At 37.1% G+C, this 26,410-nt stretch overlaps 2 protein-coding genes across 6 annotated transcripts in view; both read left to right on the top strand.

Annotated features, from left to right (window-relative positions):
* LOC105455968 (glutamate receptor 1) overlaps positions 1-26,410 on the top strand; it is a 208,986-nt gene that overhangs the window by 136,174 nt on the left and 46,402 nt on the right. For all 3 annotated transcript variants that reach the window (XM_011699707.1, XM_011699709.1, XM_011699708.1), the window contains exons 3-4: positions 11,585-11,712; positions 13,611-13,740. In XM_011699707.1, coding sequence (XP_011698009.1) covers positions 11,585-11,712; positions 13,611-13,740 — 258 coding nt within the window. The remainder of the gene's footprint in view (positions 1-11,584; positions 11,713-13,610; positions 13,741-26,410) is intronic.
* On the top strand, positions 16,107-24,719 carry LOC105455967 (facilitated trehalose transporter Tret1-like). 3 transcript variants are annotated; one of them, XM_011699706.1, is made up of 5 exons: positions 16,107-18,331; positions 21,932-22,025; positions 22,115-22,483; positions 22,861-23,663; positions 24,141-24,719. In XM_011699706.1, exons 2-5 carry the CDS (start codon positions 21,983-21,985, stop codon positions 24,288-24,290), a joined length of 1,365 nt encoding a protein of 454 aa, XP_011698008.1. In that variant the 5' UTR covers positions 16,107-18,331; positions 21,932-21,982; the 3' UTR covers positions 24,291-24,719. The 3 variants fall into 3 exon arrangements, with proteins under 3 accessions (XP_011698008.1, XP_011698006.1, XP_011698007.1); XM_011699704.1 differs by having other exon boundaries at positions 16,107-18,627; XM_011699705.1 differs by having other exon boundaries at positions 16,107-18,805.

Raw genomic sequence — 26,410 nt, 5'->3', positions numbered from 1 at the left:
AACGAAAATAATTGTTCGTTATCGACGTCGAAGTTCCTGACCAATGGAACGGGACAGAGCCACTAATCAGACAGCAATATAGGTAGAGCAGCGAGACCGTAATACGGATAGAGATGAAGCGAAGCAGTCGGGAGGGGAAGAACACGAAGAGTGTGAGAGCGGTCCTTCCAATAGGATTAACCCTCGTTCCGTTAATCCTTTTATTGGGGTGGCAAATCCTGCGACAGGTCACGAAAGAGGGTGTCTGCTGGACCCGGATTCGCGGGCGGATATCCCGGCGATGGGGACCGGGACACGATCCCAAGTATATCGAAATCGCTATTAGACTCGACGGTTTAACGACGCCGATAACGGTCTTATAAGGGTCCTACGTATGTTCGCCGATATCGAGAATTTCGGCCATTCGATTTCGAACTTGGCTGACCCTCCCTCCCTCCCCTTCCCTACCCCCTACCAGCCGATAATTTTTGGAAAGCCCGCTCTCTCAGCAGGTTTTCAACCGTATTCACGCGATATATCTGCCTGTGATAGTGTCATCTCGAGTTTGGACGTACGATCAATATTTCACAGCTTTATGTCACTTCATGTACTTCCACATATTTCACGGTAAACATAATACTCCTTGTTAACTGAATGGAGACCTTATTATCTCCTACCGTGATATATATGGCGAAAATGAAAGAGCCTTTCTCATGTTAATCACCGCCTACCGCTTGTCGACTGCCTGTCAGATGAAAAAAAAAAATAGTTTGCGACTAGACGAAAGGAACAGATAAAGAAGCATTAGCTCCCTTCAGAGATGGAAACGGAAGGCGATGAGATCCGAGCGTGATAAATGGGAATATGTTTGATGCGTATAGACAGATCTATTCATGTTACGCGTATATGCAATGTATGTATCCACGTGCATGCAGATAAATACGAAAAATGGAGATCGTGCGAGAACGGGAGAGTGAGGAAAATCAGAGTGTCAAAAGAAGAGCGTGGAGTTGCATTTGCATGCGAATCCACGTTTTTCCCGTTTCTTTGCAGCAGGATGATGTGCGGCAGCAAATGACGGCGGTGTGTTTCCCACTACTTTAATGTCCATAGGTATGTCCGGGATTAGAGTCGTGCATGTGTTTCCTGCTACAAAGTGAATTTATAAAAACTCATGCGTGAGCTCGCGTACTAAATGGAATATTACCTCTTCACTTGTAAGAGAACACAAACCGCGGAAAAATGATACCACGTACGGGGCGAAGCCAAAAATTAACGACCGCGTTTAATTAAATCCCACATCAAAGAGGAACGTGGTCAAAATTTTAGTTTCCTCTGCCAATGCAATATCTTTTTATTCACTTTTCATCAATTCAATTTCGGGCCGTTAAGTGATATGGCCCGCTTCTGCGAAATTAATCATCCATCGATATCATTACTTGTACACCATTGACTTTATTCCGAACATTTTGTACGGGAATAAATAGCACCTTTGTGGAGATGAAGTAATATCTGGGCTATCTATTTGCGTTAAAGCCACGATACCTAAGTCGAGCTCTTGCTCTTCACAGTTAAATGGCTCACTGGATTTGCCTGCGTTTGATGTTCGCCTATGTACAGGATCATACATATTCCTCTATTCGAAGTTTGCAAATCCGATCTTGTTTGTGTGGTTACGAACAGCTCGATACTTGCGATTAGAACAATGCGAGAGCGAAAATGAGAGGAGCGACGAGGTGGAGGAGAACGAAGAAATATGTAAATTGGATTTACTCGATTATTATGATTATCTACATCTCGAATAAACTAATTAAACTTTCATCAAAGAGTTCATGATACTAAGAGGTATAGAGCATGGTTTGCGTACGCGGTCACGGCTCAACTAAGATTGATTTCCGGTCACGTTTACGATCAAGCTGATCACCCAGTTTAATGCTCTTCGACATGTATGCGGTTTGAGAGATCGTAGCTACGGATGGAGCACTCTCATCTAATTAAATTTGTTCAGATGTGACATGAGAAATAAAAAGTGCAGTAGGGCAAAACATTTATAGAAAAGTATGCGCGAAATGCGAGACGTGATTCTATTTGAATTATTTTTACTTTTTATAAAGAGATTTCTTTTAATTTTATAAAAATTTAGTCAATTAAGAATCTAAACATCGCATTGAAATTCAGAGTGTTACTACAGAGAGCATCCTGAATTAAATTTTTTTCTGAGCAAAAATATTTTTCACGTCCATTGAGAAAAATTTCATAATATACCGTTTCGATAACATCGTTTGTGTATGCATAAACATTAATCTGTATTCATGACCATTTTTAATCTTAAAGTAGATAACCGCACAGCTGGTTAAAGTTTGGAACGTTCCAGGGGCGATTTTTTTTTAAATAATTTGTCCCATTTCTAGCTTCGCACAGAGTAACTCATAAGTGCCACAAACACAACACAAAATACTTCGATCAAATACACGCGTCGGAAGGCGCCCTTATGCTCGATAAACCACCTATCCGGTCATTTAAAAAATTCTCTCTACGCCAAAAATTATTTGTTCCTATCTTTGCAGAAAGTAACTTTTAAGTGCCAGAGATAAGGAATAATTTTAGAAATAAGGAACAATTTAAGCGCGCTTAAACACCATGTTCAAATTCGCCGTCGTGATCATTTGTTTAATGCCATTACAGTGAGAACTCGTCAATTAAAATTTTTAAATTCAATTATATTAATGAAAGTCCGCATAAATAATGTAGAGCAAATGGCTTAAACTCCGGGCCGAGATACGTGAATGATATCGCAAATTGCGGTGACTAAATTCTATCTTCTATCTTAAATTTCGCAAAAGAGAATTAGCATTCCCTAGATAATAATCGACGTTTTCTTGGTAAAGTCTACGTATGACGCAAGTGATCGTTTTTTTCGTGACAGAGGACGTGTGTTACGGCCCAATGATTCGTTCGGCTTACTCACTGTCGATATTCCTACGTGTATATGTGCAGACGCATTTCTCCTCGCACGAGCAAGCTTACAAATCCGATTGTAGCCTCGGGCCGTTGTAGCAAGCCGACTACTGGTCTTTTCGAGGTGCAAAGCGAAAAAAAAGGGAGGAACCGAAGAGAGGAGGAATGAGAGGAAACATCATGAAGGACGAGAGTGAGGGAGGGAGGGCCAGTTCCGATTGAACAGGGAAGATTTGAGAAAAGGGGTAAAAGCGAGGGTGCGCCCTTACAAATAGAATGGCGAAGGAGACCCGACGGTTTTATCGTCGGAGCGATAGAATCTACGAATACGGCTACCACCAATCGTTTGTCTCGAGAAAACGCGACACGCGCGGGGGGTTCGACTAGTGTCACTGCGTGATTAATCTTCGGCACGATCACCTCGCCAAAGAATCGCGTTTCGCTCACGAGCTGAAACGCACCATTATCATGCATAACGAAATTCTCTAGCGTACTTAAAAATTTATCTCCGTTTACCTCTGGTGTCAAGAAATAAATGATGTTTATCCGTTTATCTCTGGCGTCAAGAAATAAATAATTCAAAGTTTATATACGAACCTTCAAATCTCTTTAAAAGAAGGATATAATATAAACGACGTAGATTTTTATATATTACATTCCATATGATGAATACATTTATTTTTATCCGATCATATAGTAAAAATAAAGTAAAATAAAAATTTCATTAATATGTTTTTGTTCTGCGCAAATTTTGATTTAAAAAATTTTTATTAAAGAAATTACAATTTAATTAATGATTTTACAAACGATTTGTAAAACATGTCACTCGCATTAATAACAACATTAAAATCAAGTTACAGAAACATGATTTTCGTGAATTAATATTCTAAAAAAAAATTATAAACTTTAAACGTGTCAGAAAATCTAAGGCGATGTTTCACTTCTACAATAGTATTTTCATTACAGTATACATGTTTATATTTTCTAGGTTTATTTGAGGACTACGCGTTCAGCTGAAGTTTCCCTTTCACGCCTGCTCTCATGTAGTTCTCACTTTATCATGACAACTTTATGCATGACCTACCAAAAATCCTGTTAAATGCGGCTTTATACAGCTACGTGTGACAACGTACGTGACAATGTATTTTACGTTGGACGGCAATGCTCTAAAGTATACTTTAAGCTGTGTGTCGGTGTATAAATGACGTTTATAGGTCGTCGCGTAATTACGGCTTAACAATGATTTGTTGGGACACTTGAGAACAAGTGGCATTAATTTTATGCAAAATTATCTTTGCTCTTTGGAGAATGTACCTTTCTTTTCTTCAAGAATCATAAGTTCTCTGAGCTTTATATAACGCGCGTTGCAGAAAAGGATATGAATGGTCCGTGAATGCATTAATTAAGGAGGTTACTGGCGAAGTGGAAAGTAATAGAAAATTTCAGCGAGAGAATAGATGTTTTCGGTTCCACTTCGTTTAATAACGCATAAAAGAGCCGCGACGGCTGAAGGAATTTCGTTTGCGCGACCGTACCGGGGGGTTGGTGTCGCCAAACGGAGCCAACTAGCATTTTAATTACATGATAACGCTACGGAAGCGCCGTTTACTTTAACCCGCTGACGCGCGTAATACGGTAAATAAATTGCGACAGGCGCAATCGCCGCTATCGACGATTCGCTCAGGAACTAAAAAATAACTTCGACGATTTTGATATATACAATAGTCTTCCATCTAAATCAGGATAACCTGTCTAAACACACACTCTTCCTTAGATAAGTTTCCCCCTTATCCTTCTTTTACCATTGAAACTTTGTCAGGTACAGAATACTTCTTACCGCGTCCGATCCTCTGGAAAACGAGACAGAAGAGTGAACGGTTAACCTCGATTACCGGATCGAGTATCTTTCCGCGCGAAATCGATTATTTTTTTAGGAATTTATACTGCACAGAAGGGCTTTTGACTCTCAAAACTGATACATTCAAGGTTTCTAATTTTTCTAAGAATATTAATTAACGAAAATCATCTTTCTATGACTAGATTTTAATGTTTATATAGTGTTATTAATGCGAGTGGCATAAAATGTTAAAATCGTATAATAATATATTTAATATACGTAATATGCACGCGAGCAAACTTGCAACTGTCACTAGCTCTTTATTCCAGTTTGTCGATACAAATGCTACTTTCACCCTCGTCAACGCATTTCGCCAGACCCTTGTCGAGATGCCCGCAAGGTGTTTCGCTTCTAGAAGTGCACGCTTCTAAGCAAGACCAGACCTGTTCAGAATTTCGTACCGTGCTGAATTCTCTTAAATCCCACTACAATAAGATTCCTCCCAAGCTCCTCGTCGACTTCGTGCCCCGTCTGCTTTCACGCACAGCAGAATCCTTACGCCGGCGTGTACGTGTTTGAAGACGGAAGAAGGGGGGAGGTGGAAGGGGAAGAAAGTTTCACCTCGCTGGGAAACGAGAGGAAAAAACTATCCGTGGGCTGGGAAACCAGAGACCGCAGGGCGGGAAAATCGGACGGTCCTCGGAAAATTCCTCGACGTTATTACGCTCCCACATATCGTCCGAGAAGAATAATGGTTACTTCCTGCCGCGACTTTCAGCTTCCGTCGAAATGAAAACTCCACACCCGGAGATTTCGACAAACGAAAACGCGGCCAGTTCTGATTCATTTCGCGATAATGCCCGCCCGGTTAATAATTGCTGTTAAATTAAATTAAACTGAAGCGTTCTTTCCGTAGGAGAATACAGGATGCAACAAAGATGATGAGAAGTCTACACGAAAAACACGTTACTAGGAAAAAGAAAGTGTAAGTAAGAAAGTGTCGAAGTAAGAAAACATGATGGCAAAAACTGGGATATTAAATATGGGAATTTTTTATGCAAACCCGGCAAACTTTATAGTGGTCTGACCCAATTTTCCATCCGAACTCTACGCAAGTCTGCATTTCCTCGTTAGCGTACATTTTCAAGTTTTAATTGGAAACATCATTATACTACTGCCCTTTTCACCGCTGTTATTTTTAATGTTTGACTCGATTTACGTTAGATTTATGAACATTTACATAAGATTGCGCACATCACGACAAGTTTAAAAATAGATTCACTTCTTCCACGGCGATTCGCGTTCGTATCCATAATTCGTATCCGAGTTTTATTTGGCCCGACGATCGTAGGTTAACGCTGTTAGATACGATAACATGCGTGCGGTCCTCCGCAGAGTTTACGACCACTTTAGGAGTATCTCGCTCTTAGCGATTTCTATAGAATTCGCATGCGCCGCCAAGCGCGCCGGCTCAAATCGAGATAATCGTTGGGTCGCGGAAACTTTGTCTATTGTGCACGCGAACTTCATACGGATACGGGAGGGCCAGGAAACAGCGCTCTGATAATTCTGATAAGGTCGGTGCATGCCCGCGTATTTGCATCGCACCTCCGCGCACCGATACATCTACACGGGCGCCGCGACTGCTAAAGGACAAATAGGAACATGCGTGATAGAACAAGTTATCAAGTTAAATGGTTCGTAAACGCTAGTTGGAATTAGTTGTTCTCCAGTTGCTAAATATAATGCCGGCGACACGTGCAAGTATCTATCTGTAGGATATTCACGTGCCTGTCGCAAGATTCGAAAATACAATTGCCGGTCGTATCGTTAAGTTATATACATGATAGTTCAAGCTTAACGAAATAAGCTACCTATTGGTGAAGGATTGAAATGGATACTTAGGACGGACGTGATACACACTATATGTGTATGTGTGTGTGTGTGTGGGTGTTTCCTTGGCTATCTTGACAAAAACGATTTTGATTATTATATTTCTGTATCGTAAGACTCCAATTATCACACACTCTGTCGTCTATATAATAGCATTTCTTGAAAGATACGGATGTCTCCGTGGCAGGAAGTTATCGCGTCCAAGGTTAAAGTACGGCAACGTAACTAATCTTACTAAGTTTACGCGGAAGAAGTCTTACATACTGTCGAGTGAAGACATGAGATTTGTCTAGTTGCCTGCTGAAAGTGGCTGACACCATCATCGTGACCCAGTTGAGGACCGCCCAGCTACATTATGACGGGTACTTGAAACTTTGCGAGTAAAAAATAATTTCACCCGTGATATTCAAGTCTACCTCCGAGTATATTCTCTGGCGAGCGTTCCCGCTGATTGTCTCTAAGTTATGAAATGGCCTTCTAAAACTTTTTGACTAAAAGGAACAGAAGATAAACTAAGCAAAGACAGGATTTCGTAATCGAGATCAGAATCGGAACAAACTTATTTCCTGTTATTGACACTCATTTAGATCAATTTCCTCAAGTCTTTCAAAGTTGAATTGCAATCGTTTATTATACACAACAACATTTGCAACATGCTTTCAATATTTTTAACACAGGAATCGTATTAGATTTGAGAATTGATTCATTAGGATCTTAGAACATAAGATTTAATCGATTAAATTTTGATAAATAATATAATTATTTATTTTTAGGAAAGATTTCAAGTTATGAAAAATTTCGAAGAGGAAGAAAATAATGTAATTGTTCTGCAGTATACATACAGAATTTAGATGATTAGAATTATTCTTTCTTGATAAATGTAGATTTTATATTGCGCGCAATTATTTATTATCTGGCCGTTGGATAAGGTGTGTCTTACCGTCAACTGTGCATAGGTATAACGAAAGTTAGATAGTAGAAGTAGCATCTGCATATATGTACGTAACACCTGTCCGTGCAGTGTGCAAAGTTTGCCGGCATCATTAGCCTGACTCAGGCTGGCTGCGCGGCGAGTAGATATATTTAGTATAATAATAGACGCTAAACTTGTTCAGTCATGAGCCAATGCATAGAGTCGATAATACTGCGACCATCTGCTGCCTACTGATCGAGCATCCCTTTCGCATACTTGACGCAACTTTGGTATGCTCATTGTGCGCCGTACACGGGAGTTGCGTATATCGATTGAAACTTTCACGATATATCGAAATAAATACGAAGATAGACGCACCGAACAGTCGAGATTGCAATATTTCGTATAGAGGTTGTTCTATATGAAATGCACGTTAGGAAATTGGGGTATTAAAAGTCTCTAAATATTATGTTAAAAATATTATAGATTTTTAATTATAGAAAATAATAAAAATCATTTTCTTTCGTTATAAATTTATTAGTAATACAGCTATTGCTAATACAACAGTATTATAATTCAGTTTTAAATATATCAATTTTTTTCAGAAAAACATAAGATCTCATTCCCGATTATTTGTTCAGGCATCACAATAAATACCATCTTCAAAAAAAAGCTCATGTTGACTTGAAATACTTTTGACCAATTGCTGCTTTGATTAAAAAATTATTTTAACTGGTATATTAAGAAAATTAATATCTACTTTGAATTTATTATTATAAATTCATGTATTTTGCATTCAACTAACGAGTAATTTTTTTACTTTAAGTTTATACCACAGCATCTAGAAAACTGATTAAAATTTAATAACTTATCTTATAGCTATTCCGTTAACTAGTAATTTTAGTGAAATTTATGTACGCTGAAAAGAAATTTACGCGGACAAGATGCTGCTGCCATACGCTTTACTTAACATATCGTGCAGTGACTCGCGAAATTGATCAAGTGCTTCGAAAAGAAAGTTATTAATTTAAAAACATATTTTTTATATGTCTTCTGCCTGTTACGTATAAGCTATACAAATCATTTTATACTTGTTCTTTCTTTTTCTTATTATGTTAAACTTTTGTGTTTAATTTACACATGCATGGAAAATTATAATATTTATTTTAAAAATATCGTGTTCTACATTATACATAAAGTAAATTTAAATCAATTTTTATAGTATACGTTTTTATAACTATTAATATAAATCATTCTACATATTACTTAACTTAATTCGAGTTTCGGTTGTCCCATTTAATGTTACCAATAATCAAGAAAGATTCAAAAGCTGCGAAATAAAGCTGCATCATCCATGGGGCAAAAATTGTCTCTGAATTTTTTAAAGAATATATACTTTTGAAATTCGATGCAAAATTTATAGAATGTGCCGGATACTTTCATGAGAAATGTGTAGTAACGCGTGGAACTACAGTGTAACTGTACATACAACCGGATAGGGCAGGAACGTAACAAGTACGTTGCGAAGTACGAAGTGCACAGGTGCACAGATACTCCTTGAGGGAAATACTGTTCGCGGATGTTCCTCAAGATAACATCCGTCAGTTACAACTTACGATTAGAGCGGCGCCTCCCGCCGCGCGTTTAGTCAAATAATAAGAGACGCGCGAAATTTTTATGGTCGTCGGAAAATGTTGGCGACGGTACGCGGAATTAATAATGACGAAAGAGCGAAGGGACATTCTTAACCAAGGCGCGGGCGCATATATCACGATGCCCCATTATGCTTATGAATATAAATGCACCCTCGGGGTGGCCACAATAAATGCTGGCCACCGTGCCGCCCGGATCTCTGAATTCTGCTCTACTGCACGTACACGTGGTAGCCGCGGAGCAACGAAAATAAAAACGGCGCCCGTCTCTACCTCCTCTTTTCCTTTCGTTCTTTTTCACCCCAGGCCCTGGACGAACGCCGAGCGTGAGAGCGAGCATAAAAGAATAATTAAAATAAAGTAGGCTGCGCGTAACTTGAAATTATACACGAGTACTGTAATGATAACAACGAAATGGTTAATAAGCCACCCCCTGGGTATGCGCAATTTCCTTTGTAGGCTCAATAAGATCTAAAAAAAGAATCTGTTTCTTTTTAATCGAAGGAGGAAGCCTAAAACGTGATTCGTTGTATAAAGTAATCAATTGTGTACTTAAATAAACTTTCGGTTTCTTTATTGAAGTTAAAGAAAAGTTTGTCAAATCACGAACGTTCAAAATAGAATTCAATTTCTTTTCTCAAATCAAAGTAATTAAAATTTAATTAAGTTTTTGTCTACAAGAATAAAATATTTATGAATCTACTTTTTGTTGCTTAATATTAAATGTAGTTAACTGATGCAAATGTATTGCAGAGGAATTTGATATTAAATTAAATCAAAATGCTAAAATAGCACCTTTCAATAAAAGAGGAAAAGAAACGTCAGTCAAAAGTAAAAAAATAATAAGCAAAAACAACAAGTAAAAAATGACTAACTACATTTATCGAGTTACGACTTGTAAGCGCAGTGGGCCACAATGTTATTCGCATTAAGCATCGAAAATACCGACGTTTCTTAGTCATTTAGACGACCGTTGCAAAAATCTTCGGCCACGAGTCTTGTCAGTTTCTTCTTTAGCGATTAACTTGTAGGGGTTGCAGCTTCCACAGCTCCGCCCGGTTTCTTTTTCTTCGACCAGCACTCTTTTATCCGCCGCATACCTTCCCTTTGGATCACTTCCAACCGTTTGGATCTTCCCTCACCTTCGCAATCGGTGCAACCGATATCCTATCTCAGTCACTCTCTCTTTTTCCTTCCACCTATTCCGAAATGGCCTGTTTTTTTATACGTTTTATCGCGCTTGTTCATCATCACCATTTATCTCGGACGTATCAATCGAACGTTGCGGTTAAATAACACATACACACACAGATCATCGTGTTTTAAGTTATCTTATTAGCAAATCCATGCTCAATTCATGCAGAATACAGCATAATAATTCTACATTGCATACATATGTATATAACTCTATTTTAACTTTCTTCTTTATTTTTTTTTATCAACATTAATATACCGTATGTTATTTTTTTATTTAATACCATTTTCACTTGAATTTCAATATAACTTCAATATTGATTTAACGATTTTATATTGAATATTGAATAAATAAAAAAAATATTTGTTCGATGCACTGAGCGTCTACAATTTTAAACAACAACTTTTATACACCAAGATACCGTGTTTTCTAAAATAAAAAAAAATTTAATTTAATTTTATCAATAATCAAGAAATATTGATAGAAAGCTGAAAAATTAACATTTTCTATTATTATTGATATTAACGTAAGTTGACGGAGAAATATATTATATTACATTTTCGTTCATTGCTATCTTCTCTACTCAATCGTTTATCTTGCGTTATTAAAAGCGACTTTGTTAACGTAGTAATCAAATTTAGATCTGTGTGTAGCTCGGCCGCCACATACGCTGTTTTTATTGGTAATCCTTTTTGTCTCTACCGTGCTAATAAAAACGGATCTATCCAGCAGGCGTTCAGTATGTCCCGCAAGCTGACACTTTTGCGGTATTATTGCGCTTTGTGGAAGACCACGCATAATGGTCAACGAGATTACCCATCATATAATGGTCGCTCGATCTTCATAAAGTATAGTATATGCATTTGTTGATGTTAAATAATAACAGCCTACAAATAACAACGATGCGTAGATAATGCCTAGTAATAACAACGATTTATATTATAAAATGTCACTTTTTTTTTCAAATAAATATCAAATTTTATTATTGTGTGCGGATAATTCTTTAATATAAATATAACTTATATAACTTGCTCAAGATTTTGCGATATCAAGTATTTTCGAACATTTCTAAAGGATTATTTTATATGTTGACTACAATTATTATTTTTTTTAATTTCTTCTTCAATCATAACGATCCTTATTTTTATATTTTGCAGTCTGCAGCCAGTTCAGTAGAGGCGTATCTTCGATGTTGGGCGCCGTGAGTCCAGACTCGTTCGATACGCTGCATTCATACAGCAACACATTCCAAATGCCATTCGTAACACCCTGGTTCCCGGAAAAGGTAAGTCGTATCTTTTTCTTTTAGATATATGGCATAAGAAGCAGTTCGTATCTTTCTTTATCATGTCATACTTTTTATTTTTTTAATTTTTTTTTTAAACATTTTAAATTTCTTGGAATTATATCAAAATAGTAATGTAATTATGTTTTATTGAATCGATATATATATATATATATATATATATTTGTGTAATATTTGTCATTGTTCTCAGTTTTTCAATGGAACAATGCTTGGAATCATTGATTCCAAGAATTCATGCGATTTATTCCGCTCGGAATAAAATTATGCAATTAGTCATAGCCAGTACTTTTCCTCAAAGCGAAGTAAATGAATTGAAGTCTTATTTGAATTTAATTTGTAGTCATGAAGCCTGTTCTTAGGTGTGTCTTTCATTTTATTACAATCTTATATTTTACACTCCGCGTATTTGTTTTTTTTTTTTAGTGCCTTGAAGCAGAACGTACAAGGAAAAATTTATCGTACAAACAGGTTCTGCTTTAAAAAAATTATACCTATCTGAAACTTAGAATTTTTCGTGTATTTGATGCTCATTGAAGTATGTAACATAAACGTTTTTAATAGTCACATTGCATAATAATTCCCATTAAATTTCAAATCTCGTCAAATTTAAATTACGTCGAACCGTATATGTAAAGGCGGAGAGATTGGCATTCAAGTTGAAGTGTCTGTGACAGGAACAGCTTATAATCGATGCATAAATTTTCCATCGCACTTATCAATTTGTGGAAAAAAACGGGAAATATACGTTACGATGTGCGTACGCGCATTTGACAATAATTGTCGTGTACAGAATCAATAGTTTTGTTTCGCGCTGCAAACTGATAATTAGCGGCGCTGCGAGATGCATGATGATGGATTTGGTCGACACGATCATCCATACAAATACGTAAATATGTATGCGATACATACGGTATACATATTACAATTTGAATTTCGAAATGAATTGGCTCGCTGAAAATTTATTCGCCGGCTCGAATTGCGGGGGCCGCATTTATCGCGCCGTTGTAAACTGATATCGCACTATGCTATAGAACGGACGTCGGACTCGTGAGTATTTCGATCGTTGTGTGTGTATTTTTCCCACGATATATTTCCATGCAATATAAGTATATATATATATATATATACGCGTAACGAACATCGATGTCGTTTAAATGGTAATCGCGCGGTAATGCTGATTCGACGCCTCGGCTTTCTACTCCTTTTTTTTGGGCCAATTACGGTTCGCCAGGAACGGCCATTTATATAAAGAAAATCCTTTTTCAATTTCCATGAGATCCTTGCCTGCACTGCGTTTGCATCGCTGTCTCGCTTTCAAAGAAAGAGAGACGTTATCGGTACCATACCATCGGAAATTCAATACGTGGATATGATCATTCTAGCTGGACGATGATTAATTTTTCAAACGTGATGCGGCATTTATTCCCTTTCAACATCATCTGGAAGGTTCAATAAAAGTAGCATCATTTTATTTTAAAAGGAAATTTCTAAATTGCTATACCTCGTAGAATTTAATTTGCCTTCGAAAATCTCGCAGTGCATATCTAAAGTGCTATAAATGTTTTACGAGAAAAAGCCGAGTCGAGACTCGACAACTGGAATTAGTATCAAAAGGCATATATTTCGGTAGTAAATCAGTACGCGCATGCACCAGTTGCACATTCGCGAGGAATTAAGTTTCAAAGAGAATTCACAAGTGGTAGGAGCTCGATTGCACCGACTCAGATTAAAGTTTCGACGGAGCATCCTTTCCCTCTCCTAAGTAGAATTAATTTCGGCAGCGCGTTAAGTGGATGACGTACGACTGCCTGTTGAAAATTTCACAACGGCCATGATCGTAGAACGTCGGAAATGCACGGGGATTATTGTGTATCCAGGTCCTGACACCATCCTCGGGTCTCCTGGACTTCGCCATAAGTATGCGACCGGATTACCATCGCGCTATCATCGACACGGTGCGATACTACGGTTGGAAGAAAATCATCTACCTCTATGACTCCCACGATGGTAAGTCCTTTACCCTGCGGCTTTCTCATGCATTTCTCATTTTACAGCGCGTAGCCGCGGGCTGCGGCGCATACCGCTCTCGCTGCAGCCTCGCGCCTCTTTTCGCCTCCGCCCCTGCGATATTTCTCTTTTTATTATATCTGCCAAGTAGGCTCGGTCTCTCGTGGCCAACTTTGCCGATATCGTAGACATGGGATATCGAGTGGATTCCCCGACTTCTGCGCGGAATAAAAACGCGCGTATGGGTATCTCTGACACCGAGACCATATCTTTGTATCCATATCTATGTGTAAAAAAATGTAATATAAATGACGCCGTTCGTAGGCGAAATGCTGTTAAAAACATAATACATTTGTAAACAATCAGAATTCCGTGCAATTAACTCCATATGCGAAAGAGAAAAATTTTCGTAAAATCCACTTTGGCTTTACAATTCATTTTTGTATTTCAAAGCAGAATTTTGAATTCTGTTTGACATGTATTTTAATACGTGTGTTTATTTTAGTATACATTTTATATATGCATATATTCTGATTCTTTGCAAATATTTATTTTTGTTTTGTGTTACATCTCCGAAGTACATAAAATCATAAATAGAATTCTATCTCGAATTCTAGCACGAATAATAAATCGTCTAAAATAGACTCTAAAACGATACGTGAATTAAAATCTCTGCGCTAAAATCATGCAAGCGGAATAATGTATGATTATGCAATATGGTCACGGTTAACGCCTCCTCGCAACGTGTTGCTGCTTGAAAGTGAATTGCATCACAAAAATATAACTTTTAATTAACTACTTGTGTTACTCAAATTTTCTCTTCACATTTCCTTTTTTTCGTCATTAAAATCATAATTTTTAACCGATTCGGATGAAATCATGTGCATTCGTGTGCGCATTTCATGTCCGATACTGACGGTTTTAAACGTGAAATTGAAGAGAAAATAAAATATGAATTTTTACGTATCACCGTTTTATATGATTGCGCCTATGATTACTAATTTCACATCTAGTCATTACATAATATCAGTAATCAGCATGCAAACTACTAACTTATACTAATGCACACGCATACTCGAGAGAAAAATAATTAAGCGTATAATGTTTCGAAAGATAAATTCAATAAATTGCACGTAGTGAGGTTTAGAGCGAGATTCTCATCTTTTATTTTTTATCTGATTTACGCATGCATAATATTTCAACAAAATACAATTAATATTCATGTGCTGTCTCATTTATATTATTAACTCAACAACTTGCTATTTAAAAAAAACACATTTTAAGAAATACAATTTATCAAATAATGATACTTCAAAGCAGAAATATACCCTGATTTTTAACAACTTTGTACACATCGTCGACATTGTGAAATTAAAATCAGATCCCCCCCCCTCCCCCCGAATACGCTTCCGAATACGCCTCCGCTTTCGTAACTCCGAAACAGCAGCAGAATGGTAACTAAACGCAAATTGTAACAAGAATCTCTTCGCCGATCTGTTTCGTACGAAATCTCATGTCAATCTTGATGCTGGAGGCGAAGCGACAGCGGTTTAATTACTTAATTAATGGAACGTGGAGTAACTTTGACTGAACGAAACGATTAATCACCGCGGATCACTAGACAGTTTTGTATCTCGCTGACTTCCGGCCGTTATAACTTGGTCACGTGCCTCGGGCACGAGAAAGCCATTTGGAATTCCTCGAGCCGACCAATTGCTCTTCTTCGACAAACTCCGATAAGAACGAGCTTGAGGTAGTCTAGTATCGCGGAAACGGAGGGAGTTTAATTACCGAATGCAAATGCAAATATACTTTAGGGACTATCGTGCTGTCTCCGCGCGCTGAACGACCTCTTTCCTTCCTACCTCCCGCCTCACTTCATCTCGCCTGTTCCCCCGTTGTCGCTATCTGACGTAGTTTAACCATGCCGTTTCCCGATTAAAGCGGGTATGAGGAAAGCAGCAAGACGATGAGCATTCGGAGAATCATCTGGATTTCATGGCAAATTTTTTCTTACTTATTTCAGCCTTTCTTGGTACCGCTCGCGGATAATACCTCGCGTACCTGAGTTTATAATGAAATATAAAGTATCACGTAAAATATCACACAAAAAAGTAATGCAAAAAGAATTACATTTATAGAATGTAATAAAAAATGATTAAATAACGTGACATGATTCTCTAATGGCATACATTGCATTTTCTTCGTGAACGATAAACGTCATGAAAGATAGGGTTTTAAATGATAGTTTTTATTACTTTTAATGAACACTCATTGCATTTATATTAATGAGAGAATTTTTAATATAGTTTTAATATAATTTCGATGAATTTAAATTTATTAATATAAACAAAAAATTATTTAAATTATTTATAATACCGCAAATAACAATTAGCAAAAATGAAACTGTTTCTAAACGTACCATTAATAATTAAATTAGAATTAGAATTCACGATAGCTATTTATTAATTATACAGATCTGTGAGATTTGATCCATTGAGATATATAAGAATGATTTCCGACGTTTTTTCGCGCTGATTCCGAATCTGGCCACAGAATTTGTTTAGCGTCAGGATTTTGAATTTGTTAATATAATTTATTCTTGCAATTATAAATATTTGACTATTTCTAAAAATATATATATGTGCATTTCCGTAGATTTTTTCGTGAGAAATCGGAATCTGTTTGCCAAATAACGGATATCAACACGTTTTAAAATTATTAATCTGAAAACATTAAAAAACAATCTTTTTTGCACTTTTAAGCTAGAATATCTCGAAATCCTGACGTATTAAGCAAATTCTGTGGCTAGATTCGGATTCAACGCTAAATATTACGTCAGAAACCACTTCTCTCAATGGACTTTCCAAAGTCTTATTTTCGCAGGCCTGTGTTATTTATATATTCGCATCTAAATATTAAATTTCATAGAAATGTAGAAGATACTTAAATATTCATTAGCTAAATGGCATACTAATCTACATTATTGTGACATCAACTGTTCCTTGAAGTAGTCGGATCTTGATTTTTGTGGTAAAAAGTGTGTCTATCAATAGCACAACATTGCTTTTTAATATATACAGACACGTCACGTGTAATTGACATCATCTGGTTGAAATGCGTAAGAGTTTTAATATGCAGAGTCTATGCGGATTACGACACAGGGAGACAAATTATCAAGTCGAGATGAACACGTAAGAATGTGACGTGCTTGGAAAAAACCGCGCATTGCCTTCAGTATTCTCGACTTCTCGTATGCGATAAGGATCACACAGTATAACGACAATGACGCCCTTAAATCAATCTGACACGCGATGCTGCTCGCCGCGTGGAACATCACCGATGCAATTTCGAAGTTAAGACACGTCAGATGTTTCCTCGATTGCGCCGTTGCGCCAGTAAAATGGATCGCCGTCGGTCAGGTCGACCGTTCGCATTCAAGTAGAACCGATTGCGCGAATGATCGAGAGAAAGTTCGGCGAATTACGTTCCATTAGATTTTCCTTTCGCGGTATAAATATTAAATCAGACTTGTAAGTCTTAACGCCTTTGAAACGTTATTAACCGTTGGTATTTGCGTCAGAAGTATAATGCTGACTGATTTTGAAATATCTTTTACGGTTATTTCTGGAATTTTTAGAAGCAGGAAACTTATATACTTGGTGATATGTATTAGAAACGCTTGGCACTTCAATGTTATCCACATTAAATATGAAAAATGAAATTAAGCCGCGGCTTGCCACGACGTTGCTCAAGGATGGAAATGACTTTTTCCCGAGCAAGGCTCACGTTTTTATTTCCCGAGGTTAAAATTCAATGTGAATAATTTTTTTACCTTCGAGAAATAATTTCGTAATTCCATTCACGTCTGTCCTTCTTAACATTTCCTAGATTTAAACAGCGAAAATCATCGAGTAACATAATGACAGGAATAAAACTATGCAATTTGCATTCCTCGCTTGGTATTCGCTCAGATAAGGCATTGAATAAACATGATATAGACATAGAATAAACGTTTATAGATTGCGTTCTCGCTTTCAATTAGCAAATGTTTGCACGTGGAAGCGGAAACATACGTGTTACTGCGTTTATCCTGAAGTTAAACCTAGCACCTAGTCAATAACAACGAATTAATAGCTAGCATATCAGTTTTCCCAGGCGTACCTGTCATTTGACACGCACACCGTCACGCCCGCCTGCCGAAGTAGTGGGAAAAAAATCGCGACCCGTCAAACGGAGCAATTTTCAAAATACGTGATACGTGATATCCACAGTTCCGCACGCCTGGCACTAAAAGGCGGTTAACTGGTAGAACAGAAGAACTGATATGAAAAACTACGCGGAAAAAGCCTTGCGCGCGCGAGAAATAGCGCGGGAAAGTAATTAGCGGTTACAGGCCGCGTTGTCGTTCCTCGTCCGGGACGGGAGGGGATTCGATTAAAATCGCAGTGACGTGCCTGCGTATCAGAGTCAGGCTCAGTTTCCTTTCCGGCGTCTTTCAGAATGACAACGGCGTCGTTGTCGCCAACGCGCGTCGAGATCTCGGCATCTCATTCTCGACTATCGTGGTAGTGACAGGTGCTTTATCAAGGTGAACTCTCGATATAATTATTTCTGCGAGTACACTTTCGCGGCGAGCTTCGTGTATTTGAAGGCAATTAGACGATAAATCCAAAATTAAATCAACCATGAAATATATCACTTAGAGGATCACAATTATAAAAAAGCTTTCCAAAAACTTCTGTCATCAGTGTCATTGTGAAATAGTTGGACATAGACGCAAGTTAGGAGTAGTATTAAAAAGGAAAGAAAAATTTCTCTGTGACACGGAAATTTATTTTAACTTCAGAATTCCATCTTTGAAAGACGATGCAGCGATTTAATAATGTATGTATTATTCATATGCATATACGTGTTCGCAGTGCGTTAATTCGAATGCGGCTATTAAAATAGAAATTATCATAAGTACTAACCGCCAGACAATCAGACTTAAGAAAATCTGCAGAACTAGATTAATGTAAGAGAATTAGCATTAAAGATTCAAACACGGAAATAAACAACACAGGTAATAATATTAAGGTTTATGCTATTGTAATTCCCTTATCTGAAACCACACTCAAAAAATGTAATTCATATCATCATCCATTCAATATCCATCAAATGGCATGATTGAGTAATTCCCGATTGCATTTAACTACCTTCCATGATTAAGTAACAGCTCGCTGATCAAGGCGAATTAAATCCTCGCGTGATAATGGCATGTCATTGTTAAATCAGGTGTAACGACGTGATTGAGATAAAATATGCGTGTTCGCATAATGACTCTTATGTATATATCTGTCAATTAATCGGGTCGATGTTCGTTCGAGTTTCATGTTAGCGAATGCCCGTAACGCGTACGCGCAAAATGATTTATTATATTCGCTATGAGTAATGAAACATCGCGGTAGAGCAATAGCTTAATTAGCACAATGGAAAGCCGATTACTTTATATTATCAATTTAAAGGAAATACAATAATTCGATCATATATCGATTGCTATTTTTAGATATCCCGAAAATTCGGGATTAATTGTTTCATAAATCTTTCGAATATGTTTTCTTAATGAGAATGTAGAAGGCTATCATTTGCTTCTTCAATTTTATAAATATTATAAATATTTTTGTTATCTTCAAATTAAAAATATGTTTTCAATTCACCGATTTTAACATAATATAAAAACTAAATTAAAAACGTACATGTGAAATTAGTTTCTGAATAACAATGCCTTTATTTATAACCTATAATTAATAAGCTTTGCTTACTGAATCGGTTATTATTCATATTAATGAAAAATAACAAATGTTTAACAGAAATAAATATACATATATTATAACTCAAGAGCCAGTGAGTCTCCCGATTTGGGAGGCTGCGATTAACCGTTCATCGACTACGCGGTTAAGATGAAATATCGTGCACCTCCGGACGTGACGACCTTGGGGTAGTAACCGTGGGCCTTTCTTCTTGCACCTCGGTGTTGATAAGTGGCTGGACGACGGGAAATCCCGTCTCGGTATAAACCGTCGATGCAACTCGGCCGTGTTCCGGTCGTTTCGGCAACCTGTTTGAGCAATACAAAAGGACGCAAACTAACTGGTTTTGAGAATTTGACCGGTTTTATTGAAGGTTTCTGTTTAAGCTGGAGAGAACCAGGTTCCAGAACCAGACGGGAGACTCAGAGAAGATTCTAAATATTGCTTAGTTGCTAAATCAAGTTAAATATTTAGTGTATTCCAGCCAGTTCGTTTAAGGCCCTTTCTATTTTCTACTCTTACGAAAGATTACTGATTCGTTCTACATCTATAATCGAATACCATCGCAAGAGGAAAAAAAGAACATGTAATTATCGCAGTTACAATCCGTGCATTATTAAAGCAATAAATCTTCATAATTATCGTTATGCGCCAGTTGCATATTGCGCAACGTTGTACGTTCAAAGTACGTGTTTAGCCGTTTTCTCTAATCGTTATGAAACGAAGAGGGACGAATTATTTTATAGAATATCATAGGATGTCTTACAGTCAAAGAAAATACAGTGCCATTTAATTGTTACAGTAATCATTTTAATTGTTATGAACGCTATTGTAATTGCAAATTTTATGAACATGATGACACAAATCTTTTCTAACACGTGTCGCCGGAAGCGATTGCTTTAAATCAAATATATGCAGAAAGAATAGAAGACAAAGAATAGAAGACATGAATGACAAACGATTAACTTAAGAAAATGATGGAAATTGAACTATAAACATAATATAATGACTAAGAAAAAAAAAGCAATTCGAATATTTGCAGAAGTATTCGCGGTTGAACTTCCGAATGTAAATAGCTTTGTTAGTGAAGTGTTTTTACAATTTGGAATTGTAAAATTCCATTTCATTTAAGATTATTTCATTTAAGATTATTTTGATCATCAAACATGGCAAGTCGAATAGAATAAGATATGTACGGTTTGTACCTTTATTAGATTAGATACATCAATCGTTGATGTACCTAATCTAATAAAGGTGCAATAGTACAAATCGCCTAGTACATACCTTATTCTATTCGACTTGCCATGTTTGATGATCAAAATAATCTTAAATAAATGAAATCAGTAAAACTCTTTAAAAATAGATAATTTTTTTCAGTTTATCGATGTATCGATTATTTTTATATTCACGTAAAATCAGATCCATCTTTTTTTATAAATGTTTAGATATATGACACTAAAAATTTTATCGTTATTACAGTTAATTATAAATTATAATAACCAATTGTCGATTATCGAAATTAACAGTAATCGTTGTACCTTTTATGAGAAATGTACATGTATACATATATTTTTCATAATTAGTAGTCGAGCTAACTAAGCTTCCTCTTAACCAATTATTCGTTGGTGCACTCAGACTGATATTCTGTTTTGAACAGCGAATCGTCAAAGTGTATATGAATTTCACGGCAATAAATTCATGTTAAGGAACGCGCCCGATTCGGTCTCCGTCTCTTAATAGGTGTATTGTATGGCCGGCCATAAACTGTCGCTTTGGGAGGCATCGCATCGCGTGCCACAAAGCAAGAGCAAGTACTCTCCGACCGCGGCGGGCAGCGGTCATGCGTGCAGACGTAGCCGTTTACACGTGTGACCGTATCGCCACCCTCAGTCCGGAGATATGTGGCGCGGAATCTAGTTAGTACCCTTGTTGGCTTTATCTCCGTTATCTCCGTTTGGCTCAGAGGTCGGCCGTGTCGCCAGATTAGGAGGATCAGCCGCGCGCGCGCCTCCGCGATCGCGATAATTAGCAAAGATGGAATTTCGCATTTTCAATCCTCTGCATCTTCGTGCCATTTTAGCGTTCAAGCTTCAAACCGGGGCATGTATACAAGCCGGATGAAGTAAACTTTAATCGCTTTTTGGGCTGATAACAATTCCTATGTAGTAATTCATTTAAGCAAATCTCAAAAGCAAAGTCTATAGATCATCATTTGCATTGACTATTGCGACAATAATATGCATTTATAAAACAGATAAGTATTTGTGATTGGTAATTAATTGTAAATCAAGGGAAAAAGTGGAAAAGTACTGGTTGGCAGAAATTTTAATTATAATTATGATACGTATTCTTCGTGCGCGTGCTACTTTCGTAGCAACTACTTCTCGTCTAATCCGTAGAACAAATCCAATAAAAACGATAATTAAGCAAGAGGGACATCGTTCGGCACAATGGACCGCGGCATATTGCGGCAAACGTTAATTGGATTCGTATGTAAGTATTCAAATGGGATCGCGCCGACGTCTGGATTTAATCTCTCGCGAACGACCAGTGGAAAATTCTTACGTGTGATCGCTTCCCAGGCAGTATTTTGATCATTGATTGCGGCCTCCATGAGGGATGGAGCACGCCGACCATACCGAAGTTCAACGACGAGGATCCTTTAAAGGTGACAAGCGACGAGATCGCTTGGATCGTTAACCTCATGTATGTCGGAGTTGGCATCGGCTCGTTGGTACCTTTCATACTAATGGACAACATCGGACGTAAGGGTACCTTGCTAGTCACTACAATACCGAAGATCATGTCATGGATCTTCATCGGGCTGTCCACATCTGTACCAATCATATACGTTGGACGGATACTCGCGGGTATCGGATGTGGTATAACGTACGCTGTAATGCCGATGTATCTCGGCGAGATCAGCAGCAAGCGGACCAGGGGTCCCTTAGGTGCGACATCAGCTATTTTGAATGTGTCATCAATGCACAGTGCATAAGTTAATTTTTATATTTATTGTTTTGAATATAAATGTTAGATATTTATTCGCTAATATTTTATATGCGTCGATCGCAGATGATATTGTTAACGGCATCTCTAGTTTGTATTTTCTTTTTTTAATTTACAAATTTATATCTAGTTTGTATTTTTTTTTTAATTTACAAATTTATCTCTAGTTTGTATTTTTTTTTTTAATTACAAACCTGTGATTTTATACTCAATAGTTACTGCTGACGGTCATATTTTACAATCGTTGTCACTTGGATGATATTGATCGTGAATAATTAGAATTCTTAAAAGGCATCATTAAACAAGGCAAGGCCTTCAGGTACTTTAATGGCTGTTCTACTCAACATCGGGATGCTGCTCATCTACGCGATCGGCCTGTGGATCACTCGATTCGAGATGGCGATGATAAGCGTGTGTGCGCCAGTGCTATTTCTACTGACCTTCATATGGCTACCCGAGAGCTCAGTGTTCCTTACGCGGAAGAATAGACTGGAACCCGCGGAAAGGACCCTTAAGTGGGCCTTGGGTAAGGAGAACGTGGACGAGGAACTCGAGGAGATCAAAAGAATCGTGGAGACCGAGGACAAGTGCAGCAAGTTGACTCTCGGGGAGATGTTTAAGGAGACCGTCACTAAGGCGCATAACAGGAGAGCCTTTCGAATCGCTCTGATACTATTGAGCGGGCTAACAATGACGGGCGCAGCGCCGATACTCGCGTATCAGTCGTACATATACAAAGAGGCCGGTTTCGAGATCTCGACGAACACCAGCATCATCCTGACGGGCGTCGCCATCGTCCTGGCCGGCGGCACGTGCGTGTCGATTGTGCGTTTCACGGGCAAGAGATTGCTGCTGCTAATTGCCGCACCGATTTGCGTGGTATCGCTGGCGACGATAGCCATTTTCTTCGAGCTGCAGTCCGACGGCTACGACGTCTCCCGATTCAAGTGGGTGCCCACGGTCTTCGTCGTGATTTACGTGCTCGGCTTCGGATTCGGCCTTAATCCGATACCGCTGGCATATATCGGCGAGATCTTCGGCGTCGAGGTCAAAGTACCCGCCGCGGTGCTCAATGCTCTCTACTACGCTATAAGCACCACCGCCATTGTGAAGTTTTATCAGGTACGTTGACGTCTGTGTAAGAATCGATTTTGTTTTCGCGGACGAGAGCGACGGTAAGCGGATTATCGACAGCAACGATCAGTTAAGAGGTTTAACCAAAAAGGATTCTTTGCTTCGTAATAGTATTATACAACGCGATATGATATAACATCGGTTAATAGTCTTGACGGCCAAAAAGGAATCTCTAATAATGTTAAGAAATATATTATTACCTGTATAAATATGCAAATTACGTGACTTTAATGAGCGATCAGTATCTTATTGCCTATTAAAAAGATCTGCATAAGAATTATTTTCTAAAACTAGATGCAATTTTAATAACGTATCACCCATTCGTAAATAGCTTTATTCAAATGTATTGATAAACAGTGAATGATTTATGTAAAATAATTTTTTCAAATTTAAATGACTTTTTTCGATTACTTAATATGTTATATAAAATGAAATGTAATAGCAGGAATTGTACTATGTTTGTAGGTCATGCAAGAGTTATACGGCACGTTCGCACCATTATGGACGTTCACCGCGATAACATTTCTTGTATGGGTATTAACTTACCTATTTGTGCCCGAGACGGAAGGCAAAAGCTTGGAACAGATACAATTGGAATTGCGGGATAAAGAGTGACGTATGTCGACAAGCTATACAATAAAAAATGTAAACAGGCGTGGCATTATACAATCCAAAGATCGTTAAATCCACATTTAAAACGCATATCTGAAACGAAAAACTTGATTTAATTCTATCAATATTAACATTGAGGGTCAATTATGAAAAGATACTGTTCCTGTTAAATTATGTGATACTTCGGTTTACATTCTTATGATACGTACTATCATAATAATTAATCTACACTTTTAGTCAGATGGATAATTAGTCAGCGTTAAGATATAGTACACATATTAATATAGAAAAATCTTAATATCGAAAACAAATAGCAAATTCTATTTGCAAATTCAATATTTTGAAAATAAAATTTATAGAAGTAGTAAACTGCAAAAAGTAATTCAAAATGAGAAAGAAAATTTTAACTTCACTTAAGATTTTTATCGATATGTTAATTTATATTTTTATATACAGCTAATTTATATTCTTATAAATAAAATTTGAAGAATTTATTTTCTTATATTCTGCTTATATATTTATATTGATATATAGTAGATAATGTTGTAAAAACTACAAAGTAAAATTAGATAATATTATAGTAAATCTACAATAAAATTCTATGATAAAATTAACATGTAAAATAATAAAAGTATAATTGCCTTTGTCGTTTTTGCGAATTTTAATTAACATTAGTACAATACTTATACTTATTTCATTAATATATACTATTTTATTTAATTTAATTTAACTTTTTCTTGTTGTTATGTGCATTCAATGTTCATATATGTTTTTAATATGCTTATAATTATCATAAATATTTACGCATTTAAAACGGCATTTAGAATTGAAGTATTCGAAGTAGTCTTTTTCTTTCATTATATTTTTATCTCGAGAAAAGCTTTTTCCATTTAATCATTTATTCTATGTGTTTTACATAAAGTCACAAAATCGCAACATCGATAATGGCGTCAAATCGCATTTGGAACTGGTGAAAGCACTAGGGAGAAACGACGCGAGGGAAAATCATTGATCTTGTTTGATCGTAAAGCTCCAACTCCGCAAAGAGAATCGTTTAGTAACGATATCGTATACGACGAGATTCGTATGTTCGATCGTACAAGTTAAGTTCTCATTAAAAATACATTTGCAACGCGAATTCACTGTGGCCTCACTCCTTAATCCAATCTTAAAGTTTACTACTTTAAATATTGACAAATATCTCTCGTTGCGCGTTGCTTGACATTTGTGCTGCATAAGTAAAAAAAAATAACAAAATAAAATAACTCTCCATTATTCAATGTGACCATAAGTTCCCCATTTTTATTTCATCACACGAGTGTATAATTTTGAATATCGACATATGTATATATATATATATATACATATATATATATATAATTATTTCGATATTTAGAATTTAGATTATTTAGATATTCAAATATTGTCTATTACAAAATATTACTCAAACTCTCAAAATATATCCAGCTTAACGCATGTGAAATGTTTCGGTAAACTGTCCATTTTGTTCTTGTAAAAGATTGAAGAGATTTTAGTGCTGACGACGAAGTGTGGCTTATAAATTTGTCAGTCAGTCTATCCTTATGCAGCAATCCGCCGAACTTGCGTCCGATATAAAATATAACGTTCCCTGAAATCGGTCCTCTCGTCGTAAAACCAAGTGATCCTCTCGTATGACCATCTTGGCCACCGCTGATGATGGCTCGTCAGCCTCGGTATATACGGCGAAACATCGGTAGGACGTGTACGTAGGACGACATATCTTACACACGTTTGTTGGCATTTCTCTCAAACGTATTCTCCGCACATGTGTATCCCTCACATACGTATACATATATTTACAATTACGTGGAAATGCATTTGCCTATATGCACGTATAACTGTTTATCCGCCCGATACTCTCTCGCGTGATGTATTAGTCTGAACATGTGTGTTCCGAGTACACAAGTGCGGATTTGAGCGTGATTAGATTTAATATTTCAGGATCAATATAATTGTTCCATATCTCTGTGCAAAGGAGGATAAAAATACACATTGATATTATTGATAATACTGACTTTTGTCTTCATAACGCCGAACTATAAGTTTAATATAAAAAGATAAACAAGCGTATAGTAAATATC

The sequence above is a fragment of the Wasmannia auropunctata genome, unplaced genomic scaffold, assembly GCF_000956235.1.
Source record: "Wasmannia auropunctata unplaced genomic scaffold, wasmannia.A_1.0 LD335828.1, whole genome shotgun sequence".
NCBI lineage: Eukaryota > Metazoa > Arthropoda > Insecta > Hymenoptera > Formicidae > Wasmannia > Wasmannia auropunctata.
Note: the sequence above shows the minus strand (reverse complement) of the source record. Positions and strands in the feature narration are given on the sequence as shown.